The sequence below is a fragment of the Sceloporus occidentalis genome, unplaced genomic scaffold (genome assembly GCF_023333645.1).
Source record: "Sceloporus occidentalis isolate IW3139 unplaced genomic scaffold, rSceOcc1.0.p SCAF_112, whole genome shotgun sequence".
Classification (NCBI taxonomy): domain Eukaryota; kingdom Metazoa; phylum Chordata; class Lepidosauria; order Squamata; family Phrynosomatidae; genus Sceloporus; species Sceloporus occidentalis.
This window is the reverse complement of record NW_028317092.1, coordinates 766,206-791,190: the sequence shown is the minus strand read 5'-3', so window position 1 is coordinate 791,190 and position 24,985 is coordinate 766,206. Positions and strand designations below refer to the sequence as shown.

At 38.2% G+C, this 24,985-nt stretch overlaps 1 protein-coding gene across 1 annotated transcript in view; it reads left to right on the top strand.

The window, feature by feature from the left end:
* The window catches only part of LOC149282561 (dedicator of cytokinesis protein 2-like), a 291,513-nt gene that overhangs the window by 136,527 nt on the left and 130,001 nt on the right, over positions 1-24,985 (top strand). The window contains exon 27 of the mRNA XM_089498058.1: positions 5,954-6,049. Coding sequence (XP_089354184.1) covers positions 5,954-6,049 — 96 coding nt within the window. The remainder of the gene's footprint in view (positions 1-5,953; positions 6,050-24,985) is intronic.

Genomic DNA, 24,985 nt, shown 5'->3' with positions numbered 1-24,985 from the left:
CCATTTTTTGTCGCTTATCATATTCAATTCATGCACTTCTTTTGAGTTTATTTAATATTGTTTAATTCCACAGATTTTACTTTATGTTATGAAGGGCCAATCCCAATGAGCTTCTGTTGCCAGAAGAGCTTGACTTGCCCTGTATAACAAATAGATAAATTGGTTGGATTTCAGTCTCATCACCAATTGCATTATACCTCATGCATTATACACTTCAGCCCTTTTTGCAGCAATATAAGCCAGGGATAGCCATTTATAATGCATAGGAAACCACAGCTCTCCTGCCAACTCCCACTTTAGCGAATAAACTCCTCTGAAAGAAGGACTTAAAATATAGTCCTGACCACCACACTATAAGGGCAACACTATAAAGTTATTTGCATTCTGAGAAAACTATATTAATGCACATGTTATCTACAATTTACTTGTTCAAAAACAAAGATCTTGGTGTTCAAAGTGTACAACACTAAACAAAATTGCTGTAAATAATTCATATGAAATGGGATATCATAGAAAATAAGTGAGAACAGAATGACCCTGCTTCCTACTTATAGCAGATATAGCACCCAGCTGTCAAATAAAAATGTGTTGTCAAGTTGTCAAGCATGTGCATCACAAATCAAATATAACTATTAAAGGCAATTATGGTTTGCTTCCACATTGAATTTTTCAAATTATACTGTGTGTGGATATGAGAAAATGTTATTAACATTGTTAGACAGAAAAAAAAGTACTTTTTTATGTTTTTATGTGTTTGAGGCACACGTAGATCATCATAGGAGTATAAATTAAATGGTAGTTGGAAAAGTGCATGTTGTCCAACATTGTCTTAGCCTATATATATATATATATATGTGTATATATATATATATATATATATATATATATATATATATATATATATATATAATATACTGTATGCACAGACAGTGTTGAGAAAGCACTATTCTAGTTTTGTCACCATAGCAACCAATGCTGGTCTGTATTTGGTATTGAAGACTTTATTATTCATTGTTTTTAATAGATATTGGGCTTCTAAATACATGTGCCAAAACTGTGATTACAGTAAAATCTTGAAAATAATAGGTACCCAAATATTATATGTATGGACAATTAAAGACTCAAAGTAGTGAAAATTATAGTACTTTATATAATTTTGAACATTTATAATAAACACCCACCCTTAATTCCAAAAGCAGGGATGCATTATGAATTGTGGAACATTTTACTGTGAGCTTAATAGCCTTATACAAATCGTGCTTTTGTAAAAGTACTTTTGGGAAACAATCTAAAAATGTCATCTGTGCCATGTCACAGCCTTAACATGACAATTTTATTCATTGTACCCACAAATAAAATTGATTAGTAAAATAGAATTAATTTGCACAGTAAAACTAAAACTGAGATAGCCCTGACAGATATCCACTTCAAGTATATACTGTATACAGGGCCGACCCAAGGCAAAATGCCGCCTGGGGCGAATTTTAAAATGCCGCCCCCCCCCCTTATCTACCTTTCCTCTCCCTCCGTCCCTGCCGCCCCCCCTTATCTACCCTTCCTCTCCCTCCGTCCCTGCCGCCCCCCCCCTTATCTACCCTTCCTCCGTCCCCCTCCCTCCCCTTGTACTTACCTTTCAGCAGGTCCTGCGGCGAGTCTCCCTGTTCGATCTCGGTGCCGGCTTATAGTGCTGAGCGCCGGAAATCTTCCGGCACTCAGCATTACAAGCTGGCACCGAGACCGAACAGGAAGACTCGCCGCAGAGGAGGGAGAGAGAGGGGCGCTGAGCGGGTACTGACAGCTTGGTAAGCAAAAACCACTCGGCGCCCCTTTCTCTCTCTTTCGCTTTAAAAAAAAAAAAAAAAAAAAAAAAAAGGGCTTGGGGCGGCAAAGTGACGCCCCTTCAAAAGTGCCGCCTGGAGCGGTTGCCCCACTCGGCTCCATTGTCGGGCCAGCCCTGACTGTATATATATATATATATAAATATATATATATATATATATACACATATATATATATCATATAGTGGTGGTAGAAGTTAATAAAATAAGGGAATTTAAATATGTATACTGTATACTTAAATATTATACTGAATGTAAGGCAAGACGAAGGACCAAAGAAGGTTAAAGTTTTTACAGCAGAGTAACTAGGCAGATTACATGGTTGACTACTTTCATAAATCATAAATAAAAGAAACATTTAGGTTTGGTTCTTGGTACCTGGACAGCTATTGTCTGTCTGCATGTATTACTCCATCATAATCTTTCTTTTCATGTGCACTAAATGAAATATACATTGCATTATTTTAATGGCCACGACATCAGTGTTACTTTGATAAATGCCCTTGCCTGGTTTAACTTCAATGTCCTTGGACAGACATTTTCGAAGAGGCAATGTAACAATCCTAATTACTGTAGGGCAATTAATACACAGCAGTTGGCTGTGACAGCAATAATACAAATTCTGCATTTGGCCAGGTACCTGGGATGCCTGCCAAGAATGAGGGCGCTACCACTGCTTGATTTTATTCAGCAGAGAATAATTCAGTACTTTGTGGGTTTTTTTACATATAGATCGGTATCTTCTATATTTACTATACATAAAACAAATGATTAGGTTTAATTTTCAGCTTAAATGAAAACGTAAAAATGTTGGAGCAATAAAAATAAAACTTCTAAGAGGCAGTCACTTTCTTTCCTGCAGAACTGCATTATCAATCCGTAACTCATAAATACAGGATCAGCGGTGTAGCTTTTTGCTTCGTACATCTCTATACTCATCTAATCGACACTAGATAACGCTAACAACATACCTCCCGACTGTCCTTGTTTATTTTCATTCACACATATAGTATGTGTGACCTTTGATGTATATTATTTTCTTCATATATTTTTATGATACATCTTATGATACATTTATATTATACATCCCAGATGACATCTAAACTCTAGATTGAGCACAAAATACCATTGGATGTGTATAATGAATAAACCAAAAAAAGAAGCCTATTCTATTAGAGATCTTTTACAAAAATACATTTACTTTTACATGAATACACTGCCCAATTAAACCTTCTCAAAATCAAGATTAATCATTTTCTCAGTTTATTTAAAAAAAAAAAAATACAAATCAGACCTGCTGAGTTGACATTAAAACAAATGTGAATTTCACTTTTAAAAACATATTAAATAAACTGCCTCAGATCACTGTGTGTAGAGAGAAATGCTCAGAGGTATTCTCAATATGCTGCATCAACGTATATATAAAACCTGCAATACTGTTATTTCATCCAAGAAATACACTTGAGAAAGGTGTAGGAATAGAAAAGCTAGCCAGGAGCATTTTAAATGTTAATATTAAGGAATCATTTATAAACATAGAAACAAATGGTGGGTAAAATTGGCCTATTATCAGAAACAACAGTTTTACATGAGTAAATATATACAAAAATAAAAACCCTGTAGCTAACACAAGGTTTTACCTTTTCCATAGATAACAGCTGATAACCAAAAGATTCCAGTACTTAAATGTAATGTAGAAACACATGCCGTGACATTAACAACTTTAGTAATTGATCTAAAGTTGGCAGCAAACTGAAAATGCTTACAGCTAATAGATCTGTCTGCAGAAAACTAACAAGCCTATGCCACCGTTCAGCAAAAATAATTATATTTAATTGTATAACGGCTTCTTCTGATAATGTAAAGCAGGACAAAAGAAACAAAATGCAGCTTTGAATAATATTGTATGTATTTTATACAATATACTATTGCTATGTTATAGCAAAGGCTTTAAGTTTGACAGGCTGCTAAAATGCATGGGTGAGGCTAAAAACTGTAGTTCACTTTAAATTGAATGATTTGCATTAGAAATTTCTATTCAGAGTGATAAAAAACATCATGCAGATCTGTTATTTTTTCCCTGTGTGTTGCTAGTCTTCAAACTCAATATCAACTTATTAATTATTAATACCCCCCCCCCCAAAAAAAAGCACAGAAGATATCTGCTCTTGCATTAATTAATAGTTTACCCAGAATTGTGCCCTAAGTATCTACCTCTAGCAGGCTTTCCACATCATCACTGATCTCTCCAACCAGCTTATTGAGCAGCAGCCCACCAGGAAACAGGATCAACCCTGGTAATGAGACACTGAAGCTGCTGGTAATATCCATTATCACAAATGTGAAATAAAAAATAGAAAATAACCTACAGAATAATCGTTTTTTTTTTTTAATATAATGCAAATACATTTGAACTGCATATAGATAAGGTATCTTGCATCTCCAACTTCCACTCCAGAAGTTGACTCAAGGCATATTCAAGTATGTGGATAGAATGATAGAAAGAAATTTTCTGCCCACTTTTACCTTCTTTAAAAACCTCAAACCTGGTCCTTGGTCTTCAGGATAGCCTTATGCCTATCCAATTAATGGTTAAATTCACTTACTGTATCAATCTACTCATGCTGGAACGCTGTTGTACTTACAGAATCTAGTACCCTCTTGGTAATTTAAAACAGACTTTTTATGCATCAGACTTTTTAACTTTAGACTATGACTTAATATTGAATTATTTTATATATTCGATCAATGTGTGTGCACCCATTTGGCTATTATTTCCAATGGTTTAAATGTAATATCACATTTATATATTTAGAAATGCTTATTTCCTTCTGTTTCCTCTTCGAGTGAATTATATATCGGCTGCATTGTGTTAGGGACAAATGATAACAGATCAGAATGAAAATGTTTTTGTTTTTTTGCTTTTTGCCCCTGCCCATATTTATTAACTTTAGAACATATTCAAATCTTAGGAAAAAAATAACACGTGAGCCCCTGGAATTACCTGGATTTATGCATTTATTGGTAACAAAAAATTGATCTTCAACAAACACCATCTGTTTTAACTAACAATGATATGCTCTCATACCTGTTTAAAACACATTGTGTAAATATTCACAATGAGGGGTGGAACAAGTATGTGAACCCCAAAGCTAATGGCTTCTTTAAAGATAATTGGAGTTGGTTAACCTGGAGTCCAATCAGTGAGATACGATTGGAGGTGTTGGTCAAAGCTTTCGTTAGCTATTTACAAAAACCATTGCCTAATGTGAACCATACCTCAAACAAAAGAGATCTCTGAAGATAAAGATTACGAATTATTGACTACCATAAAGGAAAGGGTTAAAAAAGTATCTCCAAAAGCTTTAATGTTCATCAGTCCACAGTAAGAAATAGATAGAGACTGTTCAGCACTAACAGAAGACTGCAAGAGCACAACACTAGAACTTACTGACGTTTACGTAGAGGGAACTACAGTACATAAAACAATGAACAGAAATCGTGTTCACGTGAAGACACTGCAGAGAAAGCCACTGCACTCCAAAAGACATTCCTGTACATATGACGTTTGCAAAAGAGTACCTACACAGCGCTACTGGCATAATATTCTGTGGACAGATGAAACCAAACTTGAGTTGCTTGCGAGCCCACACTATATATGGATAAAAAATGCTTAGCATACCAACAACAAAACTTCATCCCAACTGTAAACTATGGTGGAGGGGGCATCATAGTTTGGGGCTGCTTTGCAACCCCATGGCCCAGACATCTTACTATCATTGACGGAGTAAAGCACAGGAGTAAGTCAAAAACAGAATGATTTCAACAGAAGATCCACTTTCTGGAATGGCCTAGTTAACCTTATTGAGATGCTGTGGCATGACCTCAAGAAGGCGGACCCACAACAGACATAACAACAATATTGCTGAACTAAAACCGTTTTGCAATGTACAAAATTCTTCCTGACAGTTGTGCAGGCTGTCAAATCCAATGGTTCTCATACTTTTTCTACTCTGCACTGTGAATATTCACATATATGTCCATCTGAAACATATGTGTAGTGCTATGTTATTACTTTCCATTTGTCTTGCTAAAATCATGACTTTTGCCCACAGATTTCAACCTACCATCATATACAGGAAATAACAGTGCAGCTATTGAGAACGGTTAACAGAACAGTCATTATGATGGAACGTGATCAGGATTTAACTGTGAGTGCCCTATCTTATTAATATTATCCAACTTGTTTGGTATGTACAAGGACGTAAAGGCTTGCATCAATGAAATACTGACATCTTCCATCCATTTTATAGCTGATGTCAAGGATTATTTGACAAGCATATACTTTTATCATATAACCTTATTTATATTTTAGTTTATCATCCTTTACTGTAATACCAACCACATTATTTTGCATTTATACATGTTGTTGTTATTGTGGGTGTTCCCTGTAATCTACACAGTCTTACCATGTATCTCATGCAAGTATATTCACACACAATTCAGAAGCCTCTCTGTGGAAGTTTTCATCTATAGAACACGGGTTTTCATCTGAAGAAATTAATGTTAAGGAAAAAAGGATCAGGGCAGTTAAGACGGGAATGCATTGCTAAGTTAAGTGTTTTGGTTGTGTTCAGTTTACCCTTTTAAAAAAAAGATTGGATGCCTTTCTAGACATTCAGGGTTAAAACTAGACTTTGGCGTGTTTGTGTTCGTCTTCATGGGGAAAAAAAATCTTCTTATTCCACGTTCAGGCGAATATTCATGTACATTCTTAGTGTTCGGTTTTTTTCTTCGTTTTTTGCTGGTTTTTGTTGAAGGGTTTAATACGGGGTTTGGCGCCAGGATTTTAAATGTCTGTACGAGCAACTCTATCGGTCACCGGCAGGGGCGTCCTCTGCCACCAACCAATGAAGTGCACCTGTACTTCATTGGTTGATGGCAAATGAGCCCCCTGCTGGCAACCAATAGAGTCACTCGTACAGACTTTTAAAACCCTGGTCCGCAACTTGGCCAGGAGAGACCACTGGACGTCCAATAGAATTGCTCGTACCAAGCTTTAACTCTTGGAGCGGGGTCTCCCCAGGCCAAGTTGAGTGAGTGTATTGGTCGCCTGCAGGGGCCTCCACTAGCATCAAACCAGCATGAGTCCTAATATTTATCAACCGTTTAAGTTTAGTGAAACTATTATGAATAATATTTTCATGAATTGTGAGCAATTTGTGGGTTTTTTCAAATATAAAAAAAAATATAGTGCAATGATCTCTTACTTGCTTGAGCTATAAATTATTTTGATAAATCAATAACATCTAATTTATGTAATAACAGCAAGTTATTGTTTTGCCTGTACTACTTTTATATTATAATCTAGGGATATATGAATTGTGAGTTTCATCTAACTGACAATTCATATAATTAAAGAAATGTGCAACCATAAAAAATTCTGAATAAAATAAGGAGACATTAATTCATAATTAGGCTTAAAATTTCTGGAAATAAGCTTTTACTTTATGAAGCTTTAAAAACTAACTTGTCTCATTGCTCTTTGTTAAATTGTATAATCTTCTTATATGGCTTGAAGTGTTAACATGTAAATCAGTATATTAACTATTTCTATCAAGTTTTGAACCATTATTTAGTTTTCAATGGCAGCATCACGTTGCACATGGTTCTTACTTTTACAAAACACATTAATTCCTACAAAATAAGAATTGTATAAATAGAAGATATTCACGACATTGACTTTGATGGATGTACAGGTGTCTGCGAAAAATAATGTTGCCGGCGCACAAGTCACATTATGCCACATTCAGAATACATTCCTGAATACAGGAAAACAGTTTTCCTGAAAGTGTTACACATCCATTTTGCGAAGCTCTGGGCCTGGGGCTCCACGGATCCACTGTCGGAAGCATGCTGGCTTAATCCAAATGGTTTCAGGACAGTTGTGAATCTCCACAGGAGCGGCTGCCTTGCCAAAATCTCTTTAAGAACAAGATATAAAATCATGTAGTAAGTTGTTTTTCTTCCATTTTAGTTTGGGCCTCTTTTTACTTTATGTTTGTATAGCCCTTTTTCCTTGGTCCAAAAATTATGACTTTGTGGTTCATCGATGGAACCCGAAAAGGTAAGATATTCAACCATTACTGTGTTCAAGTTAGTGAACATCTCTTATCAAACCTTGCATGGCTATGTTACATTGATGTTTTATCTTGGAGGATCCAAATGAGACCTGCTCATTTTTATTGAAATTTGTTATAGACAAAAAAGAACATTTTCACTCTCCGATAATATGGATGCTTAAATTTTTCTTCAGGCAAACATGAAGAGATCCACTTTACATATAAAACCACAACACATGGACATAGAGAGAGTAAAGGGTGTATGGGGGACTGTTTTTTTAAAGTCTTAAAGTATGATTGCCTGTAGTAGGTGAAGGATTGTTCAAATATATATCTTATATATATAATTTAAGCGTTCCTGTCAGGACTCGGGTGATCAGGTCGGGTAGGAGCCCATGCGCAGGGGATACTTGGGGTTCAGTCTGTAACCCACGGTGCATGATTATGCAAAACAAAGACACCACAAGCAGAAATCCAGGTAATGCAGTGTATTTTATGTATATAACAGGACCAGCATATAAGGGTAATACAGTCTAAGCAAGAAACTGGACGTATGGCAAAATAAAATACCGGTAATAAGTCTTTTGGCAGGGAGCCCGCTTGGACGGGCACGAAAGGCACACAGCCCGCTTGGAAGGGTACGAAAGGCACACAGCCCGCTTGGAAGGACACAAAGCAGTGAGTCCACTTGGGAGGACACAAAGCAGGGAGTCCACTTGGAAGGACACAAAGCAGGGAGTCCACTTGGAAGGACACAAAGCAGGGAGTCCACTGGGAAGGACACAAAGCAGGGAGTCCACTGGGAAGGACACAAAGCAGGGAGTCCACTGGGAAGGACACAAAGCAGGGAGTCCACTGGGAAGGACACAAAGCAGGGAGTCCACTGGGAAGGACACAAAGCGGGGAGTCCACTGGGAAGGACACAAAGCGGGGAATCCACTGGGAAGGACACAAAGCAGGGAATCCACTTGATCAGGACACAAAGCAGGGAAGCAGGAAACCAGGAACAGTACAGGTCTAGAGCCACAGCAGAATGGTCCATAGACTTCAATACAAAGGCCCTGAGTGAAGGGCAGGGCAGGTTCATAAAGGCAGGGTAATCCAGATAACAAGGCCCAGCTAGATGTATGGACTAGGGCTCAACCCAGGTAACAAGGCACACCTGATCCTAATAATTGAGTTCTGAGTGCTCCAGAGGGCAGAGGGTGGCCACTAGTGGTAGCAGATTTAAATGCCACAGGTATGAAAAAGCCATGGTTCAGGCAGCGAAAAAGTGGTTCCTGACAGTTTCCCAGCAAAGTCTGTGCTGCTAACATTGTTCGTAATAGTTTCAGTGGCTGAAATATCATTACAATTTCATAATGCTAAATAGAATTTATACTTTACTTTTTGATATTGATTAGAATTTTAGATGTCTGTAAAGTCAGTCAGTGAATGTCATTTCTGTTAGTATGAATTATATAGGCCTGCACATATTGAATATTTTTATTGATAAATTGTGACTAGGCCTTGCAGTCATTTTTCATCTGTTGCTTCTAGTGGATGGCAATGCATCACTTAACCTATTCAAAATTAATTGTCAACACAATTTCTAACACTAGAAACCCGGTTAATACAGAATGTTGCATTAGTTCAAAGCCTGTATTAACTGAGTAGTTAACAACAGATACATTTATTGTATCTTTTTTTATCTTTTAGGAACTTTATTTAATGTTATATGTAACAGCTAATTGGAATACACCACTTGCTTGTGATTAAAACAAAGCTCAGTTATTGTGAACAGTCTAATTCTCTACAGATGGTGAACCAGCAGAAATGTATGGTCAGTAGCGATAATACAAAATAATCCCTATATTTTATTGAACTATTGTGCACCTTTACATGATTAAACTGCTTTTTAACCCCAAAGTCTCCATAATAAAAGAAACAACAAAATGTAACATTTGTTGAACAGGATCAGGCAGACCTTTTGTAGAGATGCACAAACCTGGTTTCTTTAATACTTATCCAGAGATCTGGTAACAAAGAATAAAGTGAGTGTTCAGGCCGTTGCTATTATGACCAATTTAACTAATTAGTAGACATGTGTATTTGGATTTGTATGAATTGAACATTATTTGCCTATTTTGTCAATTTGTACGAATCTCTGAAAATGAGACCAGACCCCCAGGCTCTTTCACTCCCACTATTTCACTCCACATTCTCTCACACTCATGTCCACATTTATTCTCTCTCATACTCTCTGGATGTCTCATTACCCTCAATTGAGTGCACCCTACCCTCTTTTGCCAAACACTTCTGCTTTTGTGTCTCATTCCTCCGCTTCCAATGTCTCGCATGTTCTGTTTCTTCATCTTCCTGTTCTTCTCTTTTCTCTCTTCTTTCTTAGTCCTATTGGAGGGTTGGGTTAAGAATGTAATTGAAAACCTGTCATTTTGCCATAAGATAACCCTGTGTGAACTTCTCCCAAAATGGCAGAGCCTCCACTGACATCCTCTCCCACGATTGGAAGGTTGGGGTAGAAGTCGTCAGCAGAAGCTCTGGCGTTTGCCCTAATATAAGCCTATGTAAACTTTTGATGTAATTGGGGGAGCTTCGGTGATGCCCCCCCCTCCATTTGGAGAAGATGAAGAACAAGAAGATGCAAGACCTGGAAGTGGAACTGTGAGACACATAAGCAGAAGCAGTGAGACCTAGAAGGTGTCAGATGAAGAACAAGAAGATGCAAGACCTGGAAGTGGAACTGCGAGACACATAAGCAGAAGCGGTGAGACCTAGCAGGTGTTAGATGAAGAACAAGAAGATGCAAGACCTGGAAGTGGAACTGCGAGACACATAAGCATTGACACCTACAAAGTGTCGTAGAAGGTAGTGAGAGATAAAGTGAATGGTGATAAGAGCGTGAGAGAGCGGAAGTAAAGGAGCTGCAAATTTTGGAAAAAAATGTGTAGCTTTTTGTTTTGTGGGGGGGTCAGGCATCTTTTTCGGAGATCCGTACAAATTGCCAAAATTTGTACAAATCCAAATGCACATGTCTAGCGAACAGTGTTAACCACACTGATGTCCTCCTTTCTGGTGGAAGAAATGCTGATTGTTCACTAGCAAATGCTGCCTGCCTTCTGACAGGTATGAGCATTTGGTCTACTGTGCAGGTGGACGCATAGTTGCATGCAGGCCCGGACTGGGACAAAAAATAGGCCCGGGCATTTAAGCCTGAGCAGCCCATTTTTATTTATTTATTTATTGTTAAAGCCCACCCTTTATGTACCATCTTTGCATTTACTCACTCATTCACACTAATCATTAACACATTCATTAATGCAGTCTCACAAATCATTTAAGCAATTCATCCACACATGAATTCATTAATTGTCATACACATTCACACAATTCATCCACACATTTATTCATTCATTCTCATACGCATTCACACTACCCCCTCTCCCCATCTTATCTGCCCCTTCTCACTATGTTCCCCCTTTTCACTATGTACCCCCTTCCCCACTTCTCAATATCTACCCCCTCTCACTATCTATCCCCTCTCCCCATTTTTCACTATCTAACCCCTCTCTGCCCCTTCTCCCCCTCCCTCACCCTACTTACCTTGTTGCCGGAGCAAGCAGCAACTGCGACCGTGCCCGCGGCAGGGCCGTATTTGACTTAGGGGCTGATGGAGCTGCAGCTCCAGGCCCCTACCTTAAAACCTCTATGGCCGCATTAACGTCGCAACTGCGACCGGGTCCGCCACTCTAAGGGGCCGGTAAGCCCCCACCAGGGCCGGCCTTAGGGGTCTGCGGCCGCACAGGGATTAAGTTAAAACATCAGGGTTTTTTTTTTACTTTATTTTACATCCTCCATGTTAAATAAAGTTAACAAAAACTTTATTTAACATGGAGGATGTTAAATAAAGTTAAAAAACAAAACAAACAAAAACCCCCCGATGTTTTAATTTAAACCCTGTGCGGCCGCACACCCGTGAGGCCGGCCCTGGTGGGGGCTTCCCGGCCCCTTAAAGTGGCGGACCCGGTCGCAGTTGCGGCGGGCTTAAGGGGCAGGTGCCCCTTATGCCCTGCGTTAATGCGGCCATAGAGGCCACATAGGCCCAGTCAGTCCGGTCCTGACTGGGCCTATTTTAAGGTAGGGGCCTGAAGCTGCAGCTCCATCAGCCCCTAAGTCAACCCGGCCCTGCCGCGGCCTGGCCCACCGGGCAAATGCCCGGTGTGCCCGATGGCCAGTCCGGGCCTGGTTGCATGTTCCCTGTACTTTTACATTTAGTGGCAAGGTTTAAGAACCCTGTAGAATTTCAGGCTTTCTTTCAATGCAGATTCATAGTTTCTAGAAATTATATCACAGGGCAGGACATTTCTGTTCTATTCTTCAGATAAGCCTTCCCTTTGTCTTCTCTGCCTAGACCATTGAAGTGAGCTGCACAAACCTACAAATTATTTTTGTGTAATACTTATGATGTAAAAGTAACTGAAAATATTATTGCCTTGGATCCATGTATAAAGTGGATATAGAGGCAAAAGGTGGTTATTGTTGACCTTATTTGCATGTGCCTACCCAGCATCCCTTGTGGTTGTGGCAGCACCTTGTGATTTCTGAGGGAAAAACAAGCCTTTTGGCTGGTCTGGTGTCTGCAGATGAGTGTTTAATAATGCTTCTACTACTTAATTTTAAGTGGAAGGGTTTTCCATCACCTTTACCCACCATTATTTATGTAAAAGTATTTCTCGGGCTACTCCAATCCTCAAGTATTAAGCCAGTATCACAACCTCATGCTTACGAGTCCCATTAAGGATGAAACAGCTGTCCACACGTGGTGATCTGGCTACTGCACCCCTTACCCATGTTTTGTCTAAAGGCTGTCCTGTACAGCGGGCAATTACTTTCAAGGGATCCATGTATAAAGTGGATATAGAGGCAAAAGGTGATCATTGTTGACCATATTTTACTAAGAAAAGGTATAAAATGCATATTAAAGTACTAACATTTTTGGGTTGTAAATTCTGTATAGGGCATTATACTGTGTTTTTTATGTCTTAGAAGCCACAATCACATGACACATTGGTACTTATTTCTTAAATATTTGATAGCATGAATACGATGTGTCATGTTTTATTGCCAAAAGAAACACAGGATCCAGCATATCACTGTTTACAACTTGACCCTTGAAAGTAAAGATTCAAAGAGTCATGTAATTATCTGAATGAGTGATGTGTCTTAGCCTAGGCCAACTAGGCCCAGGCCTGGGGCAGCAGTCCCCAACCTGCCTATTTAGGCTCAGCACAGCCTCCACAGAATTCATTAAAAGGCACATTTAATATCCTGGCACACTGCCCATTTTATTGTGTCGGAGATGCCGACCAAGGCCCCAACGGTAAATACAACACTGATCTGAACTATTACCTTTCCTTGTTTAAGTTGAGAGGAAATAATCTTTTAAATACTATTAAATTAAAATGGCATTGTGCATCAAGTATGATTTTAGGGTGCCGCCAAACACTTAACATTAACATAATTTATATGAACACATAACTAGAAACTGGCTAATACAGTTTTCTTGTGGAAGGAACTTTTATTGTATTTCCAGCTAGCAGATCATACCTAGATTGTACTAATTGACTGTAAAAATCTTGCTTTTAGTACCTGTAAGATTTATTTTAGCAAACTATGCCATACAATATATCATCCATGTTGCTTGATGGTAACTTTTTTTCTTTGTTGGCCCAATAAAGGTAAACTTCAACTAAAGATTCCATTTACGAAGGATTAAGAGTAAATAAGGAAACTGTGTTAATGTAGCTGATTGATAAACTATGTTGTAATATTAGATAATATTTTCAAATAACATCCCTGAATTGCAGACATTACTCTCTAAGACCATTGAACAGGTTTTGTTATTATTTGCCATAGAATTACTACCTGAAATATTTACGCTTTGGAACGTGACCTGTCTTTAAAGCTGAGTCTGTTACATCCTATGTTACAAATGTTTTTATAGATGATATAATCCGCTCATAGGTTTAGGGCAGATTCATCCAAAGCTTTGGTGCATGGCTGAGGCAAGGAACAGGTACTCAATGAGGCTGACTAGCCGTTTTTAGGGAACAGCAGGAAAACAATGACGCCCTAATGTCATGAGAATTCACATCCATTTGTGGACATAGGCATCCAATTTTTGCACACATTAAACTCACTTACCATGACCAACTCACAAATCAGGAGGAGTCCAGGAGAAGTTATGTTTAAGGGCATTTGGGAAGTAAAGACATCCCTGACTGAGGATCCATTAACATTCCCTAGAACTCTTAAGGAGAGTCTTATAATTTTAACAACAAATATCCGCAGTGCTGAAGCAAGAACACCCAAGTTACACTAGAGTAGTCCTTAGTTCTATCCGTGTAACAGTTTTAAGAATTTGCATTTCAGAAAAAAACATACTATATCTGCATTGTTCTCAGAAGGTTGTTTTTGTAGCTTTACATATTTAAAAACAGTCCTGCTTTATTCAATATGTTAACTCTAGTCTTATGAATATATAAGTCACCTTTCTACATGGAAAATAGCTAGAGGGTGGGAGAAAGGGAACATACATTTAATGTGATCCTGCTGACACCATGGAAAAATAAATGGGCCAGAAGCTATCAAATCCTTTAAATAGATATGATGGCTGGAGTATCTCTTTAAACAGGAACGTAAATGATTTGTACCTCTTATTTTTGTTGGACAGATATTCCAGATGGATGAGAAGCAAGTTTTATTGTGTCTTCCTTTTTTCTGTTAAAAATGTTTGTGGAGTCAAGAAACTTCAAACTTTTCATTCAAATTATGTTTTATTAGTGTATAGTTATATATATAGTTGAAAAAACGTACACATAAATACGGAAGCTAGATTTTGAATCAAGGAAATGTTATAAATAATTCAGCAAAGTAACCTCATGAGAAAAACAGGGGTTCATTATAGATTTGCATTATAAAAAAACATGTTTTGTTCTATTATATGACATTTTAACCTCAACTTTTTCACACACCAATCCACCATCATTACCTCCTTTAAATCATATATTTAATCTTCACAACCTTGGGCATATTAATTCCATACACTCCAGACCCTCATACCCCAAATAAGTACAGACTCTGTAATAAACATTAAATAGACACTACCTTTGTAGCACTCTCTCTCACTCCCTCTTGTGTTCCCCTCACACCTGAGGGGAAAGCCCTTACCTCTTCCAGCCTCACTTTGCCCCTATGCACAAAGCATGGCCCATAAAGACATGGTTTTAGGAGTTTAGTGTGGAGGAACTGGAGTGGCCTTTACAGGCCCCGACCTTAACCCCACTGAATACCTTTGAGATGAATTGGAACATTGATTCCAAGCCAAGCCTTCTCATCAAACGTCAGTGTCAGAGCTCACAAATGCTTTTTTTTTTGCTAAATGGGCACACTCCAAAATTATGTGGAAAGCCTTTCCAGAAGAGTGGAGGCTGTTATAGATGCAAAGGGAGCCAGCTTCCTATTAATGCACATGGTGTTGGAATAGGACGTCCAACAAGCTCGTATAAGTATTATGGTCTTGTGTCCACAGACATTTGGTCATATGGTATATATTTATACTTGATGGCATGAAATATATTTCATTCTAAAATGTGTGATGTTAGCATGTTTTATTAGATAACTACTTAATAAAAACAATGTGATGAATTCAGAATACATTTTAATAATAAACCTGCCTTCACATAAAAGTATTTACAGCTTATATAAAAATTATGTTCAATTTGTAGGTCTGTACTAGGTAACACATTTTGGATTTTGAGGTTATGTGGGGTAAGACTTGTTTGCAAGTTATTTCCCAAGCAAAACCCATCAGCAGCACTGTTACCATGTTAAATGCATACAATAAATAAAATAAATCACATAAGCATTATGCTAAACTTAAATCCACCAGAAACATTTTTTTTTCAATTTCTTTGATTTTTTTCTTATGTCTTGTTTTTCGTGAGTCGCATTGTCCAAATCAGGTTTCTGTATCGGAGCCCTAACAGGGCATTGTTCTCTTCTATCAAGCATTTTGAGAACTTGATGAAATCTGCCTTCCTGTTGTCTGAAGTCATATTCTACACTAGGAAATAAATGGAAAGATTAATTAAATCAGTACCCAATCCATTAGATTGCTGTTGCAATGAATATGTCTTCAAGCAGGTATAACTTATTTGACATGGGTAAAGAACTCGCTTTTAAAAGACCAGGTTTCAAAGCAGTCATATGTAAAAATGTTTTAGCTTGTGCCATACTCTTTTGTACTAAAGCAGGGTATCTGAAAAGCTGTCATATTAGTGGCACTCCATACCTGCACATTTTTAATCCTTTAGTAGAATAAAATGTATTTCCTGAAATAGATTTTCTAAAAAAAAGTTTGCACTTTATTATCACCCTTAATAATCTATATTTTGGGGGGATTTATATATTGTTTTGCTTCCTTGCCAGCATAATAATATATGTGTTTTATTCTTTTAAGCTTTGCAACACTACTGTAAAACATATATTTATTTTATTTATCTGACAACGCAGAACTCATTTAAGACTCCAGACCACAGTTGTGCATAAAGAAGATTATAGAATCAGCAAAAGGATTATAGGGGAGTGCTGTCTAAGCTCTTTGTTGCACTGCTTTAGTCTTCTTTGTACCAGAATTTATTTTTAACTTATTATGGTTCAAAGTACAGATCATGTTTTCACTATAAAGTATTTCATAATTTAAGTTAACTGGAATTTAACTTACTGCATAGAAAATGTAAATCTTACATTGTAATTATTATTATTATTATAATTATCTTTTATTCATATAGCGCCAACAATACAATACATATATTCAAGGGGTATGAATTGAGTAGAATTGACAGACTAAGACAAACCAATACATTAGGTGGAGAGAGCCCTGCTCACAAGCTTATAGAAGAGGCTGCCAGATACATCAGCGCATGAAACAGTGTTTATATATATATATATATATATATATATATATATATATATATATATAAAGACACGTATAAGCAATCTAGAGTGCCATATGTTAACTTAAAGACAATATCAACTGCTTTGCCTTTGCTAGTGCATCATGAGAGAATTACGTATTGCATTTTAATCAGAAATAGTTGGTTAAAATTAAAAGTCATACAAATATCAATATAAGCAGACACAACCTAATTAAACTTATATTAAATACATAATGTGATCAAGCATTTACAAATGAGCTATATTGGAAATAATTAAATTAGCCCAGGTCTATGTTGGCAGGTCAAAGGAAGCAGCAGTAGCCTGGTACAAGCCCCCGGTGTCCATTGCGCAATTCATTCTGGCAGTCTGAGAAATGGAGTGTGTTGCAGTGGTCAGAGATATTGTTTCCAGTTAACCAATACCTAAAATGACAATGTTGCCTGTAAGCAAAATCTGCCATTGAATCTGTGGTCAGACCTTTTTAGCCACATAAGGTCAGGGGCATACCTAGAGTATTTGGAACCCGGGGCGGATCCTGTATGTGGCACCCCCCCACACACACACACAAAATGTATTAATGTATTAATATTTATTTCACACATTTGTAAACTGTATGTCAACTGGGAAAAAATGTAAATATGAAAAAATAAATTAACTTATAAATAAATTAAGTTTAAATAAATAACATTTACTGAACAGATATGTTACAGCATAACTCCCATTACTATATACTGAGCCTCTGCCCCTAAAACAGCCTGCCTGTGCCATCGCTGCCCCTAAAACAGCCTGCCTGTGTCACCGCTGCCCCTAAAACAGCCTCCTGGTGCCACCGCTGCCCCTAAAACAGCCTGTCCATGCCACCGATGCCCCTAAAACAGCCTCCCTGTGCCACCACTGCCCCTAAAACAACCCTTCTGTGCCGCAGCTGCCCCTAAATCAGTGTCTCCATGCCGCAGCTGCCCCTGTTGCACCTCTGCCCCTAAAACAGCTGGTTGTGCCACCTCTGCCCCTAAAAGAGCCTGGTTGTGCCACATCTGCCCCCGAAACAGCCTGGTTGTACCAATTCTGCCCCTGAAACAGCCTGCCAGTGCCACCTATGCCCCTGCAGAAGCCTGTTTGTGCCACCTCTGCCACTAAAGCAACCTACCTGTTCCACCTCTGCCCCTCTAAACAGCCTGCCTGTCCCATTTCTGTCCCCCCTGAAGTAACCTGCCCGTGCCACCTTTGCCCCAGAAGCATCATGCCTGTGCCACCTCTGCCCTCTAAAGAGCCTGCCTGTCCTATTTCTGCCCCCCCTAAACAGCCTGCCTGTCCCATTTCTGCCCCTAAACATTCACTCTCCCACACCCCCTTACCTCTCTTGCAGATTTTGTTGGTCCGGAGGCTGGCCAATCATCACTGGGGCTGTGCAGATGTCTATGCGGCCCGACAGCCGCCTAACGCAGGCCTGCAGCTCACTCCTGTGGAGCCCGCGCACTGTGTGAGGAAACTCTTTCCCCGCCCAGGTTCTTGCTCCCCCTGGGTGGGGAAAGAGTTTCCTCACACAGTGCGCAGGCACCACAGCAGTGATCTGCCGGCCCGCATTAGGCGTCTGTCATGGCACCCCATGGTGAGTGGCATCCGGGCGGACCGCCCCCCTTTAGGTGCGTTACTGCATAAGGTTCAAATTACCTTGAAGCAGTAGCAGAACTCAATCACATCTGAACACTGATGTTGCAAACTTGCAATTGGTTGCTATTTTGTTGTCTTTTTGGGAGTACTACAGAACATATGCAAGAAGTTTACATACTAATACCTACTGAATTCAGTAGCAGCAGCCACAGGAGGAAGAAAAAGACAAAAGTCTTATAGTCTAAAGTAATTAATGCCTCCATTTGTATGCAATGAGTGCACTGGAGTAATTAAAAATGCAATATTGAGGTCTAGAGTATTAAATGCTGCAGAGAACACGTTGACACATTTTAATAATTAAGATAAGCATTTTCCTTCCTTTTTTAATACTTGCAAAAACAATGAAAAAACGAGAACAATATATTAAGTGTTAGTGTGCCATGATACAATAGACTAAATCATTAAAGTTGAAAGAGATACTGTGGCATTTTCATACATGAAAAATTGGCCAACCATGTATTAAGATCTGGAAGCGGTATTTCTGTGAACAACACAAAAGGCATTGTTCTGTGGTAATGTTTGATTACATATGTCAGAACATATTGAACCATCCGGCATATTTGCGCTCCTTGACAGGGGGTGCTACCACGCCGGCAGTAATGTCCGCAGCTACAGGAGCAGGCTCGGTTGGGGAGGTCAAGGATCTCCCTCTAACCGGCTTAAAGTCACTCAAGGGAGCGGGAGGTCTATTAATTGAGACCTCCGATCCTGCTGCCTTGCAAATGCGTGTAGCAACTGATGCTGTGCGTTGGGATTTGCTGTCATATCCTGGCGCACAAAACTAAAGCCGCGCTCACCGCCTATCCGCACTCACTGCGTTTCCGCGCTCACTGCACCGGAAGGAGACTTAATAAGAGGAGCCTGGAAGAGGAAGAACGAAGAGGAGAAGGAGGAAAAGGAGCTGTAGCGGGGAAATTGACAGTGACAAAGGAAAGGTAGGAAAACATTCAGTGAGAGTGGATTAGAAATGTGAGTTAGTAAATTGGGATTAGTAAATGTGTGAGAGTGATGGGTGTTATACTGTAGCCTGTACCATTGTCAATGTGTTGTTCATTATATAATTATGGGAGTTATGATCTAAAGTACATTATAACTCCCATCACTATATAATATGCCAGACATTACATGAATGTGAGTAAATGTATATGAATGAGTGAATATGAATGTTTGTGAATGATAGCATGGATGTGTGTGGGGGGGTAGCATGGCATAGGGAGGCTGTAATCACACTACTATCATGCCCAGGTTCCAGCATATACTAGTTGCCTGGACATGATGGGAGTGGGATTTTTGTTAGCAATCACACACACACATATATATATATATATATATATATATATATATATATATATATATATATATATATATAATTAATTTGTTTTCTCCAATTTTGGTGTGTGACAGAAAAATTAAATAACAATATTAATATATATATATATAAATTGCTAACAGCAATCACACTGCTATCATGCCCAAGCAATCAGTGCATGCTAGAACCTGGGCATTGTTGTTAGCAGTCACACTCCTTTCATGCTAAGCCAGTACATAATGGAATCTGGGTATGCCTGGGCATGATAGGAGTGTGATTGCTGTTAACAATCATATATATATAAATATAAATATTGTTCTTTAATTTTTTTGTCCAATTTTGGTGTGTTACTTTTAATAAAAGTGTGGGGTTTTTTAGGTGTGTGGGGGGGTCATTTTTGGTTTCGTTCCAGAATTTTTCATTTCCCTACTATATACTAAGCCAGACACTGAAGTGGTAGGCCTACACCACATCAATGTTTGGTGTAGCATATAGTGATAGGGATTACGCTGTACCACCGTCAATGTTTGCCTCAGTATATAGTGATAGGTGTTATGCTGTACCCCTGTCAATGTCTGCCTCAGTTTATAATCATAACAGTTATTCTGTACCACCATCAATGTCTGCGCCAGTATATAATGATAGCAGTTATCCTGTACCACCGTCAATGTCTGCACCAGTATATAACGATAGCAGTTATCCTGTACCAACGTCAATGTCTGCGCCAGTATATAACGATAGAAGCTATGCAGTTTTAAAGTGTGCGTGGGGTGCCACATACAGGATCTGCCCCAGGTACCAAATACTCTAGGTACGCCCCTGACTGCAGGACAGAACATGCATGCATTTTACATATTACAGGGGGACCACATTTTGTAATTGTAATTACAGGGTTAGGGCTTTGGCGGGGATGGGGTTTTAGTGTATACTAGGTCTGTTTGGGGCAATATTAGATACTTGGTATAGTTTCACATCACTATGGTTGCAATCCAGTTGGTAAAAAAAAGGCATATAGCTATCAATGGTATTCTGGAAACAATAGTTTTGATGGAAGTTTCCCTTCTATTTACTGTTATGTGTATGGGAGAAATAATGTACTTTATTTACATCATTGATTTTTATATATGTGTGTTCTGCTGTTTCTATACACATTATCCTAACATTAGGGCTGTAGAACACTGTCCTGCTCTGTACCATAAACCTGAATTTAAGGAAGGTCCTTAGTAGAAAAAATGTTTATTTTTTATGTGTTTGATCTAACAACACAGAATAATTATTTTGTATTATCTTACCAAACATTAATGATATATAAATAACTGTGGAAGATATTAACAGTTCAATTCAAGAGTTTTTTTGTCTGCAAAACAGCTGCTGGAACAATAGGGTTTGTACAATGTAGAATGTGTAATATATGGTCATATAAAGCAATTTTACAATAAACCAAAGAGCTATAATTATCTCAGATTCTTATTATTTTCTCCAGAATATTACTTTTTAGTTCAGTAGACATAACACAAAAAGAAAGAAACGCAAATCATATTATGCAATTATGGAATTGCAAGAATTCCTTCAACAAGAAACAACGTTCAGGGAACATACAAAGACTGAAAAGAGATACAATGTCACTAATATGGCAAAATGCTAATTTGTCTGCATAGAAACAAGCAGACAAAATTGTAATTAAATTGAAAGGTCATTCCTTAAAAAAAGATTGAACTATTCCGAGCGCCTCTGGCAAAATGCTAATTAGACCGTTTGTATTATTGTAAGCCCTTTTGTCTAGAAATCTAGAATAAATTATTTTTATGCGTTGGTATCTGTGAAATATTTAATATTAGGAACAATATGTTTAAGTGATTTATCTGAACTTTAGAATAATTACTGTATTTTTATTTACATCCAAAAAATAGTACCATGAAAAATACATTGCCCACAACAGTAAATGAAAATCCAATGGAAACTATGTGTAGAATTCAACATTATTGTCAAACTGACAATTGTCATTGTCTGTTATTTGTCAGAATCTGACAGCATAAAGAATCCCTTTATAAATCATATGGATTTAATTATGAGTTTTAATTAGGTGATTTGTGCTACTGGGACCATCATAGAATGTGAACAGCACCGGCATTTTCACAATGCATTTTGCAATAAACCATGGTATATGCCAAGCAACAAGTGAATATATGTCATACATCTCTCCTAAACTGGTTGACATGAGCAGAAGTAGCTATAGAGGTTATGTTGATCACGTACGTTTTTTACACTCAAGCACTGTCACACCTGCTGTGCTCTCTGAATCAACCATGAGACAAACTGTTTTATCTATTTCTTACTGTTTTTCTGAAATATAGATACTATACAGTTTTTAGAAGTTTTCACGATATTTGAGTTTAGCCACTATGTTGGGATGCATGAGAACCATTCAAAATCACACTAGAGGCCTACACATGATTGCAAAAATGATAGTCTGCATACTCTGTTTGATGTGTTTCCTCCATTCTATTTTTTTAAAAAGTAGGACTAAATATGAAAAAATACCTAAAGTGTTTGGAGATCCTCTGATAGTATACATAGACTTTATATGGTTATACTACTGTTTGGTTTTCTTTGCACTAAATATGGCAATGGCCCCCTAATTGCTGCAGTGTAGTTTATTTATTTGTATGTTTGTTCTGGGTAATGTGGGTTCTTAGATGGGGACCTGCTTGGTGCATTGGGCCCCTCTCCTGCAGCAAGGCTGTTTGCAGACACATACTCCATTATGGGCATCAGTGATGGCAGAGTCAGGACTCTACTTCCTATGATGTGAATGGAACAGCGGAAGTAGTATGACTCTGCCTGTTAGAAAAAAGGCAAAGGTCGGCATTACTGTGTGAAGATCCCAAGTGTAGCCACTAAATAAACAGCCACATAAATACGTACACATGTATACACACTGGTTTTCATACTAGTAGATCACAGCTCATAGACTATCTCTGCTCCTGTGAATGCAGGCTGGGAGATCCTGACACAGTAACTCTTGAGACTTTCCTTTTCCTTAGCAAGTAGGAAGCTATGTAATCTCTTCACTTACTGACCACAACTACTAAAGGAGGTTCTTTTTGGCTGGTTCTGCCACATGACAGGAAATAAGAAACTCCCTCTACCATCCGTGATCATACATCAGAACTTAAGTCTGTGCTTCCGAAATGCCCTTGTTGCAGGAGAGGGTGCCTATGGACCAAGTGGGTCCCCATTTTGTATTGTTGCTGTGCAGTCAGGGCAAGGATATGACGATGCAACAATTAAGCAGTTTTGTTTGCCCCTTTGCTAGTCTATCTGTTTGGGGGGGGTGCATGGACATGTCAGAAATGTATTTAGTTTTCATTAATTATTTGGATTTGCTGTAGTTTAACTTGTCCTGAAAGTGTGTGTTTCCCTTAAGTAAAGTGTTTATGGCAGGGGTGTCCAACCTGCGGCCCTCCTGCTGCGGCAGGGTTACATCTCCCATAATGCTCTTTCAACTAAGGGGTTGGCTGAGGAGTATGGGAGATGTAGTCCTTCAGCAGCTGGAGGGCCGCAGGTTGGACACCCCTGCTATATGGTGTTATCACCTAACCCGGAAAAAAAATGCAGAGACACAGTTCCAAACCTTATTATACAAGGGGTTAAACAGAAGGTGCCACCACCTTTACCTAAAAGTTACGAATATTTCAAGTTCAACCTCTCCTATAATGAAATCAAGGTTCATAGAAAAAGATCTGAGGTCTCATTATTAATATTATTAATTATTGTTATATATAGCATCATCAAATTCCGCAGTGCTGTACAATGGGTGAACAGGACGTAACAAGTAGTACATAACAATTTACAGAAACGAGACGTGTAAGTAGGTTCCTGCTCATAATCTAGAAGCAGTAAAATAAATACATTTTAAAAGAATGATAAACTACCTGTAAATGATACATGCTGTGCTCCGGCAAGTGCTACAGTTGTTTAAATCTTGTCCAGTTCGATAGAAGTTTCGCCTATTTGTTAAACAAAGTCATTACTTTAGTTAAGTAGTACAATAATGCACATTTAGAATTTGTGTTCATAGCTACTAATTTATTATTATCTTTTATTTATACCTCGCCAAGAAACTTTGCAGAAGTATACAAGGGATTAGAATTACATTCTTGTTCTGATTTTAGTTTCATAAACTATTAGCTTTTCTAGCAGCGACATGCCTCCTAACAGTTAAAATACCCCAAAGAAGCACACTTTGGTTTCAGAGTTGTGCTTAGAGGCATGGCTAGGGGTCCAGGCTTTACCAATACTATACTTATGTTACTTTATGGCCTGTTTACGCCAATTACTAAGTAGGCTGTTTAGAATAGGAATTGCACATTTGATTTACGTAATTTCAATTAAAAACACATTCCCCGCTATTTACATTCTCATTAATGTGCAAAAAAAATATAGCAGTGTTAGTAGGAGCAACTAATCCTGCTCTGAATTCAAATGGTACAAAATTCCCAGTGTCTGAGCTGTTCCCATCCTGCACTGAAGAGATCTAACAACTCTCTGGCTTAAAGCAATGTATCAGGTAGAAGACATATTCAAATGAGGGACCTAACAGTGGATTTGCATGTCTTTGGCCAATATTCCTAACGTGCACTGGAAATGGCATTCATTTTTTTGTCATTTTTTGCTGGATTTACTTTATAATATGGGCTTTTATCAGTTTCTTGTTCAGTATACGAAACTGAACTTACGTAGCTGTCTCTTTAATACATGAATCATTGAACAGATCAAGAATCAAGGCAGTACACAGTTAAAAAAAATATAAAATAATTTTTTTCTTCCAGAGACATTGGTTAAGGATGATTAAAGGACTAAAAACACTGAATCTAAAGTGTGTGGTAGATCAGGAATATGGGAAAATACAGGATGTAGGGAAGAGATCCTTCAATGTGTATGGGATCAATAGTGAGTGTATGGGGTGTGAGTATAGTATATCTTGAGGAAATATCTACTGTTTGTTTGTGGTGTGTATAGAGTGTGTATCCAGTAGCCTACCT